Genomic DNA, 16875 nt, shown 5'->3' on the forward strand with positions numbered 1-16875 from the left:
ACACGTTGGTCTATCGATTATTCATCCCTGTTGGTTTTTGAACATTTTTTAACACATTTTAAGTTGATTTCTGAATGAATCATAAGTTGATTTTTGAATGCATGCATAGTGTACGTGATGTCTCTGTCAGGAGTATCCTCATCACATCTAGACATAAACTTTCCACAGACAAAAGAGGATGGGGCTATACGAGCTGAGCAGAGTAAAGCCAAACAGATGAATGCCAATCACTGTCTGATCATGTGGTTGGATTGGGTTCGTGAATGGTGAGCATTGTTATAATTACAAGCGAAAGACATAGATTCAGACTACCAGAATGGAAATAAACGGTAACATGAATAACAGGTGAGAAAGATTATGTATTATCTTCTCCGTTTATCCAAAAAAATGAAATCTTGACAGAAAATTTTTGGACAGATCGCTACAGTAGTAAGGACCAGTTGTATAGTCCCCGGCTAGCAGCTGCTTAAGCTCTATTCTGGAAGTAATATGGAAAACGTATTGTATGAACATGTAACAACGCCTAACCGGAGAATAATCATGGGATAATTAAACCGGTGATTCTGGCAGGGTTAGTGAAGTTAATTGGTGAACAAATTTTGACAGTGGCAGGAATAGCTACAGAATTGGCGATGACAAGATTGTTTGTTAGAATGAGGAAGGAGAAGAAATGGGGACATCACACAAATTATGGAAGAATAAGACGATTCCAAATTTATATAAAAATTTTGTAATACTACTTTTCAATCTCATGCTTGAGAAACTGGTGCGTATGAATGAAATGTGAAACTGTTTCCTAACATAAAGCTTGTTGCTTGTAGTAGGCCTAATATGCATTTGATATTGGTACTTCATGAATTATATTCTGTTGTGTTATAAAAATGACCATTTGCGCCAAAACAGTCTCATTTATTTGGTGTGTATTAAAAAATAGCTGCAATATTAGAAAAGCCTAGCAGACAGTGGCAAAATAGATGTAATCAGATCGAGAAACCACACCAGTCGTGGGTATTATTTGTATTAACAGCTTTTTCAGTATTAGATAATGACATTTCGATTTTTCATGTAGCAAAACGTTTAACGAGCTTTGATGAGGTAATAGATTCTTTCGCAGAAAGGAAAGCATGCCATGTAAAGCTGTAGCAAGATTAGAGAGAAAAAAATGCTATGAGCTAAGGACTGAAGAAATGTGGACTTTCTTGCTTGTCTCTTGTCTTTATCGGTTTTATGTATCGTATATTTAATTTTATGTCACACACAACAGCAAGTTATTAGCTAATAGGCAATAAAGAGTGCAAATTTTCTGAAGAGTTCTTGTTCTCCCGATTACAAATAATCCCATCCGCTATTAATTGTGAGGGGTTTTTTTAAAAAAAAAAAAATGGGGGGGAGGGGGGTGGGGGGGGCAAGCTGGCAAACCAGCCGACTGGGAGCAGGAGAGGCACCGCAGGACATTTCAGTTTCCACTATCCTGAATATAGTTTGATGGCATCCATTACAAAATATACACGTTTCAATTCCACAGAGCGAAATATAGTGACGTGTGATAGAAGAATGCTGTATAAAGAGGTGTGGCACTGCACTTTGGCACACTTAAGACCAAATAACATGTCTTACATTTCCTCAAACATTTATGTTTTTGACTTTTCAGAAGGATGTGCGCTGCAAGATGAACTTATTTTTAAAAATCTGATTTTTTTTAGTGTTAACCTGGTTAGCAAATACCGTAGATCCAGGGCTGATGCGTAGAGCAGTCTGAGTTATAGTGGGTAGTCCCAAGTGACCTGTGTTTACATTTAGTGATTTTGCTGTTTCCCCTTCGTTTACTCTCACGTTAAATGAAAACAAAACAGATGTCTGTGGCTGGGAGCTATCAAGTGAATTAAAATACATTCACATGATTACGGAAAGCTAAAATATGTTATTAGTTTCATATTTTATTTTATTTCCACCTTTCTGATGGTCAAGCATTAATCGCCTTGCAGAAAAATGAAGTTATTTTCGTCTGTTTGCTAAAGAAATTTTACTTTTATTAACCTTTTCCGCATATGCAGTCAATGTATTTGAAACAACATGTTTGATTCCACAGTACCGGCTAGTTTCAACTGTTCGCTGCATTTCGAGTGAACGTTTTCATTTTCTAGCACGTATGGCACTATGCCATAAGGAACCAAACATGATGTAATACAGTACTGGTACTCCAAGAAAATTTACATCCCGAAAACCACACTGAAAAGCTTAATATCGGGTTGAGGTCTACTTCATTGGGAATCTGGATGTATGAATGTGCACTTTAAGTACGCACTTTAAATGTGCACATGGTTCATGAAATTCTGATACTCTTAGAGTATCCTCTGATGCCTTGTTTATTTTATGACATAATGTATGATCTTTCAATTTTGTACACGTACATACATACAGGCTTCCTATGTCCTGGTAGCTGCACAATCGCGGTGGCACCTGTTACCCAGCGCTCTCTGGCGACTACTGAAACGAACAGATTACTAACAGGTCATGGGAAAATATTGCGAATGGTGGTTTGAAAAGCATTATTTTCCAAGTAAATATCCTTTTACGCAAGTTGAACTATGTGCAAGAATGTACCATAAATTTCTTAAATAACAGAGCGTTTGACTCTCATTTAAAAATCAACTCTTCGATGACGAGTCGTTTAGAAGAATTTCAAACCCTGAAGATCAGATATTTATGTCATTATTAAAAATTTTACTGGCACGTTTGCGTGATGTATCTTAAACTATAACACGCGCAAAAAAGATCGACATTAGATGCGAAAGCTTAGCTTCTCTTGCAGCTTATTGACATAAGAGACCAACGTTATATGTGAAAGCTTTGCTTTTCTTGTAGCAACACTGTGTATATTAATTTAAACTATTAACTTTCCCTGCTTGTGTGTTCGTGCTACTTAACAGTGATGTTGCTTTTGGCTGAGTACATCACGTGTCCAATGCTCTGAATATTTGCTGCCATCGGCTGGTGAGATCATGTGACATGAGCTATGACTGGTTTACAAAAGCGCATTGCGATCTCGATTTCAATGATTCAGAAAGTAATAGGCGGTGTTTGGTGGAATTCCAATGTATACTTTTGTAACACGGAAATACGCAGCCTACATGTTGCTGCACGTCAAAGATATTTCCAAAATGTGTCATTTTCCCTCAGTTTCTTTTTCTAAAGTGCCGGGAAATTCTACGCTCGTGTATGAAACCATAACCATTCAAAGGATTGATAAGTTTTGTAGTTCAGAGGGAAAATATACTGTCTGTCATTTAACATGGAAAAAGTGTGTTTTCACACGGGAGGAAGTGTATTTTTAACCGGAAAATCCGGGATTTTTTTTCCTTGTCTGCGTATACACCGTGTCGTACAAACATACTCTCATTTCAAAATTTTAAAAATGGATGAAGCAGCAACTGTTGAAAATCTTCACGGCAAATGATAACAGCCAAACAGTTGCAGAATAAACATTTATTGAAATCCTTGACCACTGTTTCGGTATATCTAAATATACCTTCATCAGAACCAAAATACCCCTGAACATGAAGACACCTTCATTAGCAAAAAACTTAGCACCATAACAGAGATAGAGGAAAAACCACTTATAGCTTTAAGTAACCATGAAAATTACGAAAGTATTACAAGCACAAAAACTTTTAGTCACTTACTAAAATCACATCCTGCAGTGGAGATACACAAAACAATCGTGCCAAAAGCATCGCCAATAGTTAAAATATCACCTCCATCTGTACAGCATAATTATAAATAGATGGTTGATGCGAAGCTGGCATGCTAATATGCGGGTGTTTTAAATGGTTCTGATATGCTTTATTTATTAAGATAGAGGGCTTAAATTAGCACAACCTTTAAAAATTTGATGCGCATGAGTATGTATCCCGGTGTTTAATCTGCACGAGTGTCTCGCGCATATCACAAGTGCCCTGTCTCGTGCTACATTCCTCCCCTGTACACCTACTGTCTCTCCCTTCCAGATGCCAGTTACTCATCCACAACTCTCTCCCCTTCCCTGACTCCTTTCATCCATGCCTACTCCGGCTGATACAACCCTTTATCCCAGTCTGTACCAGTTCTCAAGTTCGAAAAAGAATTTGTCTGAAAGCTAGCAATGTTTTCAATTTTATGTGTATTTGGTCAACTTGAAGGCTCCACTTTTTGGTCACTTGTTACCTTTAAACATTAAATTATTTAGATTCTACCAGGATTTTCCATTACTGTAATTACAACAAATGAAATGGATGCATTTGTACCCACCACATAGTGGAGGCATCAAATGGCAGACGGGCATTGAAAGAAGACTGCCAGGTATTATCAGCTAGCAGGTTGAATCCTTCATCACATAAAGACAAAATGCATGCACATTCACACACGCATAACTCACATACATGGCCTTAGTGCCTGGAGATGAGAGTGGATGTGTATTATGTGTATAATGTTTGTGTTTGAATGTGTGTGTCTTTTGCCTACATTGATGAAAGACTTATTCTGATAACTGATAATATCTAGAAGTGTGTCTGACTGCCACTAGTTGCCTCCTTAGTGTGGCAACTAGCAATCTACTGATTTCAGTTGTTATTATTCCGTCCTAAATTTGCATCGGTTGGCAGTACTGTAATTAATGATTAATGATGATTTGTTTATCCTTTGTGGAGATAGGTGGGTAGAACATCAGAAGAGACAAGTGCATGTTCTGGAGTATTTATTTTCATTTAATTTTGGAATGACAGATATGAACTTACACAAACATATAAATGCATTTTGTATATACATGGTAAGTTAGTATCACTTTGATGTGGCACATTTCAAAGGTGCGGCACCGGGACCAGCTGGGCAGTCATCAGCTGGTGGCAGAGGACATCACTCCTTCGATGCTACAAACATCAAGATTGTGCCTGGTGCAGTCACATTTGAGAACACAGAAGCTATGACTCGGGTATGTATTCTGCAGTTACACCATTACTTATATAATACTGATCATTCAGAATACCATAAGCCTTGTAATTTTACTACAACCATGTTTCTCATTATGTCTGTTTTTGACACAAACTGTAGCTGTGTTGAAATACGATTACTATTGAGGAGGTTATTATCAATACACCTTAGTTGTGCAATAACAGAAAGATCAGGCTAAAAGTAGTAGACAAAAATGTATAAACTAACCACTCACTGACACCTGATTGATGTCTCGGTTGTAGATACGTGTAACAGCACAGACAGGAGCCACAGTGAAGACACATTTTGCTAAAGAGTTTTTTTATGAATTCATTTTTAGATGTTTATGCAGTGAAATATTATTTTATCAAATTTTACCAGATATTTACTTGCATTCTCAAACTCTTTATTGCAGAAAATAATTGTTCAGTATACTGATACTTTGTTGAGAGTATCCTGAAAGTTTTGCAAAAATAATGTTAATTCCTGCTTTGCATAAAATATTTAACAACTTCTCAGATTATCACATTTCAAGTTGTTTCCACCATTGCACCATTAAGAAGACTATTTGACAGTTAAACATTTTACAGTAGACATCTGTACTGGAAGCCGATTAAGAGCGGAGCAATTGAATCTAATGTCACAAACAGCATTGACTAGCAGAAGGGGCAAGGGAATTATTTTTGCCGAAAGCTTGCACACACAGATATGATGGAAAGGGAACAAGTACGAAATGATCTCACTACTTGATGAAGAGTCCAGTGGTACAGCTTTGAAGGTTGTGACCAGATCTGATGTGTACACTCTGGAGTGATGCCCAGCGAAGCACAAATATCGTGAATTGAAAACTGTTCCGAATTAATTAGTGTGACTGTTTCTACACGCTCCAACCATTTCGGAATGCCCACGGACTGGTGATAACGTGAAATCATATCCGCAGAATATTCGTGGCCTCAGAATAAGGTAAGATGAGCTGGAAACAAAATGTGCAAATTGGAGAGAATCTAATCAGATTTGTGGCGTTATTTCTCCAGTCCTAGAGGACTGATGTAAGCTGTCCTCCCATCCACCCAGTCTCAATCACTATCAAATAAAAGAAGATAGCACTCTCATTTCTTTGTATAGAGGTATACACAAAAAAATAACTTGAGCAGCCACAGAGGTGTATTTGTGGGGGAACCTCATGCTGCTTCTGTTTAAAGGAAGTCTGCCAGGAGATTATTCTGTACAACTGTCATTTTGGGTATGTTCTGCTGTGTCTGAGACAGACATAGCTTTTGAAATGGATTGTCTGCCTTCTTAGTTAATCTCTTAAATACCTGAACATACAGAAACATACTGACAACAGCTATTTGAATATTAATCCTTTCACTTGGCACAAAATTAATCAATTTATATGCATTAATAATTAAATGCTCACACAAAATTTTTATACACATAATCTCTTCTGCATCCATTCTTCAGTAATTCCTTGTAGTTTTTAGTTACTATTCACATGTCATTCCACATATTTCTCAGAGAAATGGAGCTTCACACAGCGGACCACAGTCTACCACTTGCTGTACATACTGAAAGTTTACTTACCTGTCCAGTGGTTGCCTCAGTAGTGTTATTCTTCTTTCAGTGTCCACGTAATTATTGCTAAGTGCATTGATCAAACTTTACACAACTTTATTCACCACTGTTGAAGTGTTTCAAATTTATCCCTAGTTATTACCATCTTCCCAAATGGGTGGTGATCACCTTTTCGATATAAAACTTCATACATGCAATAAGCTACACGGGTATGCTTCATTGACTTTGAGCTGTGTAAAGTATGCAAAGAAGTATCACTACTACATGGTTCATACTCAGTAAAGGTTCACTTGAAAAGGTATAGAAGTGACTATATGTAATAACATCATTCCAATTTACTGAAGGGCTACCTAGTCCAGTACTTAGTAATATTTTACTTTACATAATTATAGTTTAGTAGCGACTCAATATCCAAAGCTGCTGTTTAAAAATAAACGTTGGACAGTTTTCACAAAATGTCAAAATATAGATAAGAGTTATTACATTTTCTATGGTAATGTAAAATGCAGGAAACTTAAATAATACTCATACACATTAGGCAGTGAAGTTGTTTTGGTTAACAACTATAATAATAGTAGTCATTGTACCATAAGGAAAATTCACTCAAGAAAACTAAAATTATGAGACAGAGTTGCTGACCAGAAGACTAAATTTCACTACTGCTGATAGACACCTGTATAAAAGTATAAGGGCATACAGAAAAGATTTACAATTGTGTTGTTTAACAGATACCTCTCAAACTATGGGCACATCCTCTCATAGGACAAGAACTGATGGTGGTACACCACACAGACAATAGATGGCAGTTGTGAAAAGTGTGTGCATTGAAAGGACAGTGTTTGTTTGTTGTTAAGCAGAGAAAGCTATATGCATGATGGAAGGGAACTATCATGGACAGAGTTGGAGAACATGGTTTCCAGGGAAGAAAGCCGTCAAAACAACAGATTCAAAAATATTTAACCATGGTGTGTGGTCAAGAAGCTCCTATTTCTGGGACAGCTCATTATCATCAGCAGTGTAATGACGAACAAATTGTTTTGCCACATCCACCGTCTTTGCGCACACCCACCGTATTTGCCTGATCTGCTCCATCTGATTATGCTTTATTCAATAACACAAAGGACGCACTGCGAGGTAAAAGGTTGAGCAACGGTCAAGTATTGCAGCCAGCTGTCCACGACTGGTTATGTTGTGCCCCCAAGCAATGGTTCAATAAAGCAATAGTGAAGTTGTCAGGAAGGTGAAAGTGGTGTATTGACATCGTTGGAAATATACAGGGAGATCCCATGTAGACTGAGTCACATTCATTAGTAGATAAAGTATATATATATATATATATATATATATATATATATAATAGAGGGAAACATTCCACGTGGGAAAAATATATTTAAAAAGAAAGATGATGAGACTTACCAAACAAAAGCGCTGGCAGGTCGATAGACACACAAACAAACACAAACATACACACAAAATTCTAGCTTTCGCAACCAACGGTTGCCTCATCAGGAAAGAGGGAAGGAGAAGGAAAGACAAAAGGATATGGGTTTTAAGGGAGAGGATAAGGAGTCATTCCAATCCCGGGAGCGGAAAGACTTACCTTAGGGGTAAAAAAGGACAGGTATACACTCGCACACACACACACATATCCATCCACATACACAGACACAAGCAGACATTTGTAAAGGCAAAGAGTTTGGGCAGAGATGTCAGTCGGGACGGAAGTACAGAGGCAAAGATGATGTTGAAAGACAGGTGAGGTATGAGCGGCGGCAGATTGAAATTAGAAATTAGCGGAGATTGAGGCCTGGCGGATAGCGAGAAGAGAGGATATGCTGAAGGGCAAGTTCCCATCTCCGGAGTTCTGACAGGTTGGTGTTAGTGGGAAGTATCCAGATAACCCGGACGGTGTAACACTGTGCCAAGATGTGCTGGCCGTGCACCAAGGCATGTTTAGCCACAGGGTGATCCTCATTACCAACAAACACTGTCTGCCTGTGTCCATTCATGCGAATGGACAGTTTGTTGCTGGTCATTCCCACATAGAACGCTTCACAGTGTAGGCAGGTCAGTTGGTAAATCACGTGGGTGCTTTCACACGTGGCTCTGCCTTTGATCGTGTACACCTTCCGGGTTACAGGACTGGAATAGGTGGTGGTGGGAGGGTGCATGGGACAGGTTTTACACCGGGGGCGGTTACAGGGGTAGGAGCCAGAGGGTAGGGAAGGTGGTTTGGGGATTTCATAGGGATGAACTAAGAGGTTACGAAGGTTAGGTGGACGGCGGAAAGACACTCTTGGTGGAGTGGGGAGGATTTCATGAAGGATGGATCTCATTTCAGGGCAGGATTTGAGGAAGTCGTATCCCTGCTGGAGAGCCACATTCAGAATCTGATCCAGTCCCGGAAAGTATCCTGTCACAAGTGGGGCACTGTGGTACTTGATCGTCGGGAGTATGTGGCTGAGAGATTGCGTCACCTTTCAGACAACACTACTTACAAAGTTTGCCATGGTAATCCCATTCCTGACGTCCAGGCGGAGCTTCAAGGAATCCTCAGAACCTTAGGCCCCCTACAAAACCTTTCACCCGACTCCATCAACCTCCTGACCCCACCAACACCCCGCACCCCTACCTTCTACCTTCTTCCCAAAATTCACAAACCCAATCATCCCGGCCGTCCCATTGTAGCTGGTTACCAAGCCCCCACAGAACGCATCTCTGCCTACGTAGATCAACACCTTCAACCCATTACATGCAGTCTCACATCCTTCATCAAAGACACCAACCACTTTCTCGAACGCCTGGAATCCCTACCCAGTCTGTTACCCCCGGAAACCATCCTTGTAACCATTGATGCCACTTCCTTATACACAAATATTCCGCATGTCCAGGGCCTCGCTGCGATGGAGCACTTCCTTTCACGCCGATCACCTGCCGCCCTACCTAAAACCTCTTTCCTCATTACCTTAGCCAGCTTCATCCTGACCCACAACTTCTTTACTTTTGAAGGCCAGACATACCAACAATTAAAGGGAACAGCCATGGGTACCAGGATGGCCCCCTCGTACGCCAACCTATTCATGGGTCGCTTAGAGGAAGCCTTCTTGGTTACCCAGGCCTGCCAACCCAAAGTTTGGTACAGATTTATTGATGACATTTTTATGATCTGGACTCACAGTGAAGAAGAACTCCAGAATTTCCTCTCCAACCTCAACTCCTTTGGTTCCATCAGATTCACCTGGTCCTACTCTAAATCCCATGCCACTTTCCTCGACGTTGACCTCCACCTGTCCAATGGCCAGCTTTACACGTCCGTCCACATCAAACCCACCAACAAGCAACAGTACCTCCATTATGACAGCTGCCACCCATTCCACATCAAACGGTCCCTTCCCTACAGCCTAGGTCTTCATGGCAAACGAATCTGCTCCAGTCCGGAATCCTTGAACCATTACACCAACAACCTGAAAACAGCTTTTGCATCCCGTAACTACCCTCCCGACCTGGTACAGAAGCAAATAACCAGAGCCACTTCCTCATCTCCTCAAACCCGGAACCTTCCACAGAAGAACCCCAAAAGTGCCCCACTTGTGACAGGATACTTTCCGGGACTGGATCAGATTCTGAATGTGGCTCTCCAGCAGGGATACGACTTCCTCAAATCCTGCCCTGAAATGAGATCCATCCTTCATGAAATCCTCCCCACTCCACCAAGAGTGTCTTTCCGCCGTCCACCTAACCTTCGTAACCTCTTAGTTCATCCCTATGAAATCCCCAAACCACCTTCCCTACCCTCTGGCTCCTACCCCTGTAACCGCCCCCGGTGTAAAACCTGTCCCATGCACCCTCCCACCACCACCTATTCCAGTCCTGTAACCCGGAAGGTGTACACGATCAAAGGCAGAGCCACGTGTGAAAGCACCCACGTGATTTACCAACTGACCTGCCTACACTGTGAAGCGTTCTATGTGGGAATGACCAGCAACAAACTGTCCATTCGCATGAATGGACACAGGCAGACAGTGTTTGTTGGTAATGAGGATCACCCTGTGGCTAAACATGCCTTGGTGCACGGCCAGCACATCTTGGCACAGTGTTACACCGTCCGGGTTATCTGGATACTTCCCACTAACACCAACCTGTCAGAACTCCGGAGATGGGAACTTGCCCTTCAGCATATCCTCTCTTCTCGCTATCCGCCAGGCCTCAATCTCCGCTAATTTCTAATTTCAATCTGCCGCCGCTCATACCTCACCTGTCTTTCAACATCATCTTTGCCTCTGTACTTCCGTCCCGACTGACATCTCTGCCCAAACTCTTTGCCTTTACAAATGTCTGCTTGTGTCTGTGTATGTGGATGGATATGTGTGTGTGTGCGAGTGTATACCTGTCCTTTTTTCCCCCTAAGGTAAGTCTTTCCGCTCCCGGGATTGGAATGACTCCTTATCCTCTCCCTTAAAACCCATATCCTTTTGTCTTTCCTTCTCCTTCCCTCTTTCCTGATGAGGCAACCGTTGGTTGCGAAAGCTAGAATTTTGTGTGCATGTTTGTGTTTGTTTGTGTGTCTATCGACCTGCCAGCGCTTTTGTTTGGTAAGTCTCATCATCTTTCTTTTTAAATATATATATATATATATATATATATATATATATATATATATATATATATATATATATATATATATATATATATATATATATATAAACAAACACAAACACACACACAAAATTCAAGCTTTCGCAACCCACGGTTGCTTCATCAGGAGAGAGGGAAGGAAAGGGAAACCCACCAACAAGCAACAGTACCTCCATTATGACAGCTGCCACCCATTCCATATCAAACGGTCCCTTCCCTACAGCCTAGGTCTTCGTGGCAAACGAATCTGCTCCAGTCCTGAATCTCTGAACCATTACACCAACAACCTGAAAACAGCTTTCGCATCCCGCAACTACCCTCCCGACCTGGTACAGAAGCAAATAACCAGAGCCACTTCCTCATCCCCTCAAACCCAGAACTTCCCACAGAAGAACCACAAAAGTGCCCCAATTGTGACAGGATACTTTCCGGCACTCGATCAGACTCTGAATGTGGCTCTCCAGCAGAGATACGATTTCCTCAAATCCTGCCCTGAAATGAGATCCATCCTTCATGAAATCCTCCCCATTCCACCAAGAGTGTCTTTCTGCCATCCACCTAAACTTCGTAACCTCTTGGTTCATCCCTATGAAATACTCAAACCACCTTCCCTACCCTCTGGCTCCTACCCTTGTAACCACCCCCGGTGTAAAACCTGTCCCATGCACCCTCCCACCACCACCTACTCCAGTCCTGTAACCCGGAAGGTGTACACGATTAAAGGCAGAGCCACATGTGAAAGCACCCATGTGATTTACTAACTGACCTGCCTACACTGTGAAGCTTTCTATGTGGGAATGACCAGCAACAAACCGTCCATTCGCATGAATGGACACAGGCAGACAGTGTTTGTTGGTAATGAGGATCACCCTGTGGCTAAACATGCCTTGGTGCACAGCCAGCGCATCTTGGCACAATGTTACACCGTCCAGGTTATCTGGATACTTCCCACTAACACCAACCTATCAGAACTCCAGAGATGGGAACTTGCCCTCCAATATATCCTCTCTTCCCGCTACCCACCAGGCCTCAACCTCCGCTAATCTCAAGTTGCCGCCGCTCATACCTCACCTGTCATTCAACAACATCTTTGCCTCTGTACTTCTGCCTCGACTGACATCTCTGCCGAAACTCTTTGCCTTTACATATGTCTGCTTGTGCCTGTATATGTGCGGATGGATATGTGTGTGTGTGCGAGTGTATACCTGTCCTTTTTTCCCCCTAAGGTAAGTCTTTCCGCTCCCGGGATTGGGATGACTCCTTACACAAATATTCAAACTTTCGCAACCCCTGGTTGCTTCATGAGGAAAGAGGGAAGGAGAGGGAAAGACGAAAGGATGTGGGTTTTAAGGGAGAGGGTAAAGAGTCATTCCCATCCCAGGAGCAGAAAAACTTACCTTAGGGAGCAAAAGGACAGGTATACACTCGCGCGCACACACACATCTATCTGTACATATACAGACACAGGCAGACATATGTAAATGCAAAGAGGTTGGGCAGAGATGTCAGTCGAGGCGGAAGTACAGAGGCAAAGATGTTGAATATTTTTCACACTTAGAATGTTTCCCTCTATGTCCTAGCTTTCAGAACCTTCAGCTCCTTTATCTGGGAAAAGTGCGATGCAGGTTGCAGAAAGTTAAATTGAAGGGCAGACCTCCCAGACAGGGTGAGAGGAGAGGGGGACACTTGTTGTCAGGTATACATTTTCAGAAAATTTAGATGTGATTCTTGAGTTTCTCCCGGCGTATTTGATAATCAAAATATCCACGGTTGTACTGCCGGTCTACAGTGTACAACGGGCACAATATTTCGGCGATCATACATGTCGCCATCATCAGGTGATGATCTCATAAACCGTGACGTGGCTATAATCTTAGCAAGGCTTGGGAACCAACGATTGGGTTAATCAAGAGTAAATCGAGCAAACATGTAGTTGTGACGACCACGGCGGACAGAGCTATCACACCGACGTCATCTCAGACGCCGTCGCAATTTGTTCCACCGCGTGACCGTGGCGTGGGGCGTGGACAGCGGAGGGAGTGCGCCGTGGGCGGAGGGTATTTAAATCGGCCGCCGCGGCGTCTGAAGCCAGTTCCCCCTGAGCAGCCATAGCATATGGATCCCTGTACCGGCACGTTCACAGGAGCTCAGTCCGTCAGTTCACCTGATGATGGCGACATGTATGATTGCCGAAATATTGTGCCCGTTGGACACTGTAGACCAGCAGTACACCCATGGATATTTTGATTAGAAAATTTAGAGCCACAAGAGATTAACACCAGTTTTTTAAAGGCTTACATTTTAACATTAGAATGTTCTAGACTTCTTACAATAGCAACAGTCTTGAATAAATATATTTCTACAATTACACAGCTTTCAGAAAAGATAAGATGATCTTTAGAAAGAAGGCAATGTGACTGTAAAATAAGGTATGTCACTCATAACAAAAACAGTTATTAGTGGAGTTGAATGCAAAATGGCAATCCCAGGGTGCAAAACCAACAGTATGGAAAGGATAGATTGCTACTCACCACTAAGAGTGTTACTCACCACAAAGAGAAGGCATAAGTGTCACAAATAGATACAGTGAAAAATAATGCTAGAAATATTTTGGTCAAAGTCATCCCCTTGAGAAGTAGATGACACAAGCACATTCACACATTGGTGCCCAGAGACAGTGGCCCTTTGTGTGTGTGTGTGTGTGTGTGTGTGTGTGTGTGTGTGTGTGTGTTTGAGAGAGAGAGAGAGAGTTGTTTTTGAGAGAGAGAGTTGTTTTTGTTGTTGTTGTTATTGTGTGTGAATGTTTTCTACTTCTGAAGGATGACTTTGTCCAAAAGCTGAAATACTACCAGCATTCTTTTTCAGTGTACCAGTCTTCAGCTCTGCTGCTCCTCTTTGTGGTGAGTAGCAGCCTACTGCTTCCATATTGTTGTTACTGGTGGGGGGTTAATTTTTAAGGGCACATACTTTACATGAATCTTAAATTTGAATATTTGCTTAAGTGAAATATTTAATGCATACAAACTATACACTGAATAATAAGGCTTGGAAAATTACAGCTTGAAAAAGAATTTGGAACTTTCATATCTACATAGTATATGTATTGTGTACTGCATGTCGAAAAGAGACGAGAACAGAAAAAGAGTATTTATGTTAGTAATAATATCATAGTGAATGGGGCTACTCCACCTTTGATGTTTGACTGTGATTTTCCTTTTTTCCAAACCAGTGACTCACAATCTACCATCACTTTACCTGTGTTTCAGTCTGTGTAGGTCGCTTCTGTTTCTTTCTTGAAGATGAGGCTGATGTATGCTTTTCTCCAACGCTGGGACACAGTTATTTTTTCAAGTGAGCTATTGTATACTTGAATAACAGAAGATGTAATGGAACTGAAAAATTCTGTCTAAAATGAGGCAGGAGTTCCATTGGGACGTGGGACCCTTTGAGATGAGCATTTCTGCTTTTACTCTGTATAACATAAATTGTTAGCATATCTGCATTTGGCCACCATTATCAGATAAATAATTTTCTATCACTGAATGTACATCCTCATTGGGAGCTGCAGTAGGAAAATAACCTTAAATTGTACTTGAGCTAATCTGTATGTTACAATCTTGAAAGATTTTATTACCAATATTGCCTTCTGGTCATTTTGAAATAAAATGTATCAAATATCTGTGGCAGAATTACAAATGCTGTGTCATTTATTCTGGGGTTAGAGACTTTATTCCACATGCTGCTTTTTTTTGCTCCCTTGGGGGACATGTATGTATGCACTTAGAAGTAGCTGCTGAACCAATTCTAATAGTGCATTAAACATGTCGGCAGAGCATCTCTTTTGGAGATACTGTGTCAATGTTTTATGTCTGTTGCAAGTATTTATTAACAATATTATGAGAAGGAAAGTTGCTACTCACCATATAGCGGAGATGCTGAGTCGCAGATAGGCACAACAAAGAGACTCGCACAATTAAAGCTATTGTCAACAATAGCCACATATGCGCACCCTCACACAAACACAACTGCAGTCTCAGGCAACTGAAATCACACTGCAAGCAGCAGCACCAGTGCATGATAGGAAATGCCAACTGGGTGGGAGTAAGGAGGAGGCTGTGGTGGGGAAGGGGAAGGATAGTATGGTGGTGGTGTCGGACAGTGAAGTGCTGCAGGTTAGACAGAGGGCAGGGGAGAATTGGAGAGGTAGGGCGGGAGCAGTAGTGTAAAAGGAGAGAAATATAAGGACTTGGTGCGGTGATGGAAAGATGGCTGTGTAGCGCTGGAATGGGAACAGGGAAAGAGCTGGATGGGTGAAGACAGTGACTAACAAATGTTGAGGCAAGGAGTGTTATGGGAACATAAGATGTATTGCAACAAATGGGGGAGAAGTTGTTGAGGTTCTGGAGAATTGTGGTTAGGGTGTCCTCACCTTCAGTCCAGATCACAAAGATGTCATCAGTGAATCTGAACCAGGTGAGGGGTTTAGGACTCTGGGATTTTAGGAAGGATTCCTCTAGATGGGCCAGGAATAGGTTGCCACAGGATGGTGCCATGCAGGTGCCCATAGCTGTACCCTGGATTGGTTTGTAGGTAATGTCTTCCAAGGAGAAGTAATTGTGGGTGAGGATATAGTTGGTCATGGCGATTAGGAAGGAGGTTGTTGCTTTGGAATCCATCGGGCATTGGGAAAGAAAATGTTCTATAGCAGTAAGGCCGTGGACATTAGAAATGTTAGTGTACAGGGAGGAGGCATCAATAGTGACGAGCAGGGCACCGTGTAGTAAAGGGACAGGAACTGTGTAGAGTCAGTGGAGGACATGGTTGGTATCTTTTACATAGGAGGGTAGTTTCCAGGTAATAGGTTGAAGGTGTTGGTCTACAAGAGCAGAGATTCTCTCAGTAGGGGCACAGTAACCAGCCACAATGGGGCGTCCTGGGTGGATAGGTTTATGAACTTTTAGGAAGGTAGGAGTGTGGGTAGTGGTAGGGGTGAGTAGAGAGTGGACTCTGGGGAGAGGTTCTGGGATGGGCCTAAGGACTTGTGTAGTGACTGGAGATGCTGCTGAAATACTGGAATGGGGTCACTGTGGCAGAGTTTTTTTTATCTGACAGCTGGCGGAGTGTTTTTGCCAAGTAATCCTTGCGGTTCAAAACAACAGTGGTGGAGCCTTTGTTTGCAGGTGGTATTATAAGGTCAGGATCAGTTTTTAAATCGTGGACTGCAGTTCTTTCTGCAGATATGAGGTTAGTTTGCATGTTGAGGGATTTGGGGAATGATGGTGAGGCAAGGTTCGAGGTTAAGAAATTCTGGAAAGTTAACAGGGGGTGATTTGGGTGCAGTGGGGGTACATCACAGTTGGATGGAGAAGTGAACAGAGTTAGGCAAGGTTCAGTATTGGTCTGTGGTAGAGTCTGATTGGTAGGGTTGGTGGTGAAAAAGTGTTTCCACTGTGGGGACCGGGAGAAGGAGAGTAGGTCTTTAACAAGTCCTGCATGAGTGAATTTGGGAGTGGGGCAAAAGCTGAGGCCTTTGGAAAGGACTGATATTTCCGTGTGGCTAAGGCTTCTGGAGGAAAGGTTCATGACTGTGTTGCGGGTCTGTATAGGTTCTGGATTCTGTGTGGTGGTGGGAGAGAGTTTTGGAGGGTGGGGTAACTGTAGTAGGTCTGCAAGACAGAGTTTGTCAGCTATGAGGGGACT

General features: G+C 41.9%; 1 protein-coding gene across 1 annotated transcript in view; it reads left to right on the plus strand.

Moving 5' to 3' along the window:
* The window catches only part of LOC126176012 (collagen alpha-1(I) chain-like), a 1061651-nt gene that overhangs the window by 976143 nt on the left and 68633 nt on the right, over nucleotides 1–16875 (plus strand). The window contains exon 21 of the mRNA XM_049923130.1: nucleotides 4842–4966. Within this exon, the coding sequence (XP_049779087.1) occupies nucleotides 4842–4966 (125 nt within the window). The remainder of the gene's footprint in view (nucleotides 1–4841; nucleotides 4967–16875) is intronic.

This window comes from Schistocerca cancellata, chromosome 3 (assembly GCF_023864275.1).
Source record: "Schistocerca cancellata isolate TAMUIC-IGC-003103 chromosome 3, iqSchCanc2.1, whole genome shotgun sequence".
NCBI lineage: Eukaryota > Metazoa > Arthropoda > Insecta > Orthoptera > Acrididae > Schistocerca > Schistocerca cancellata.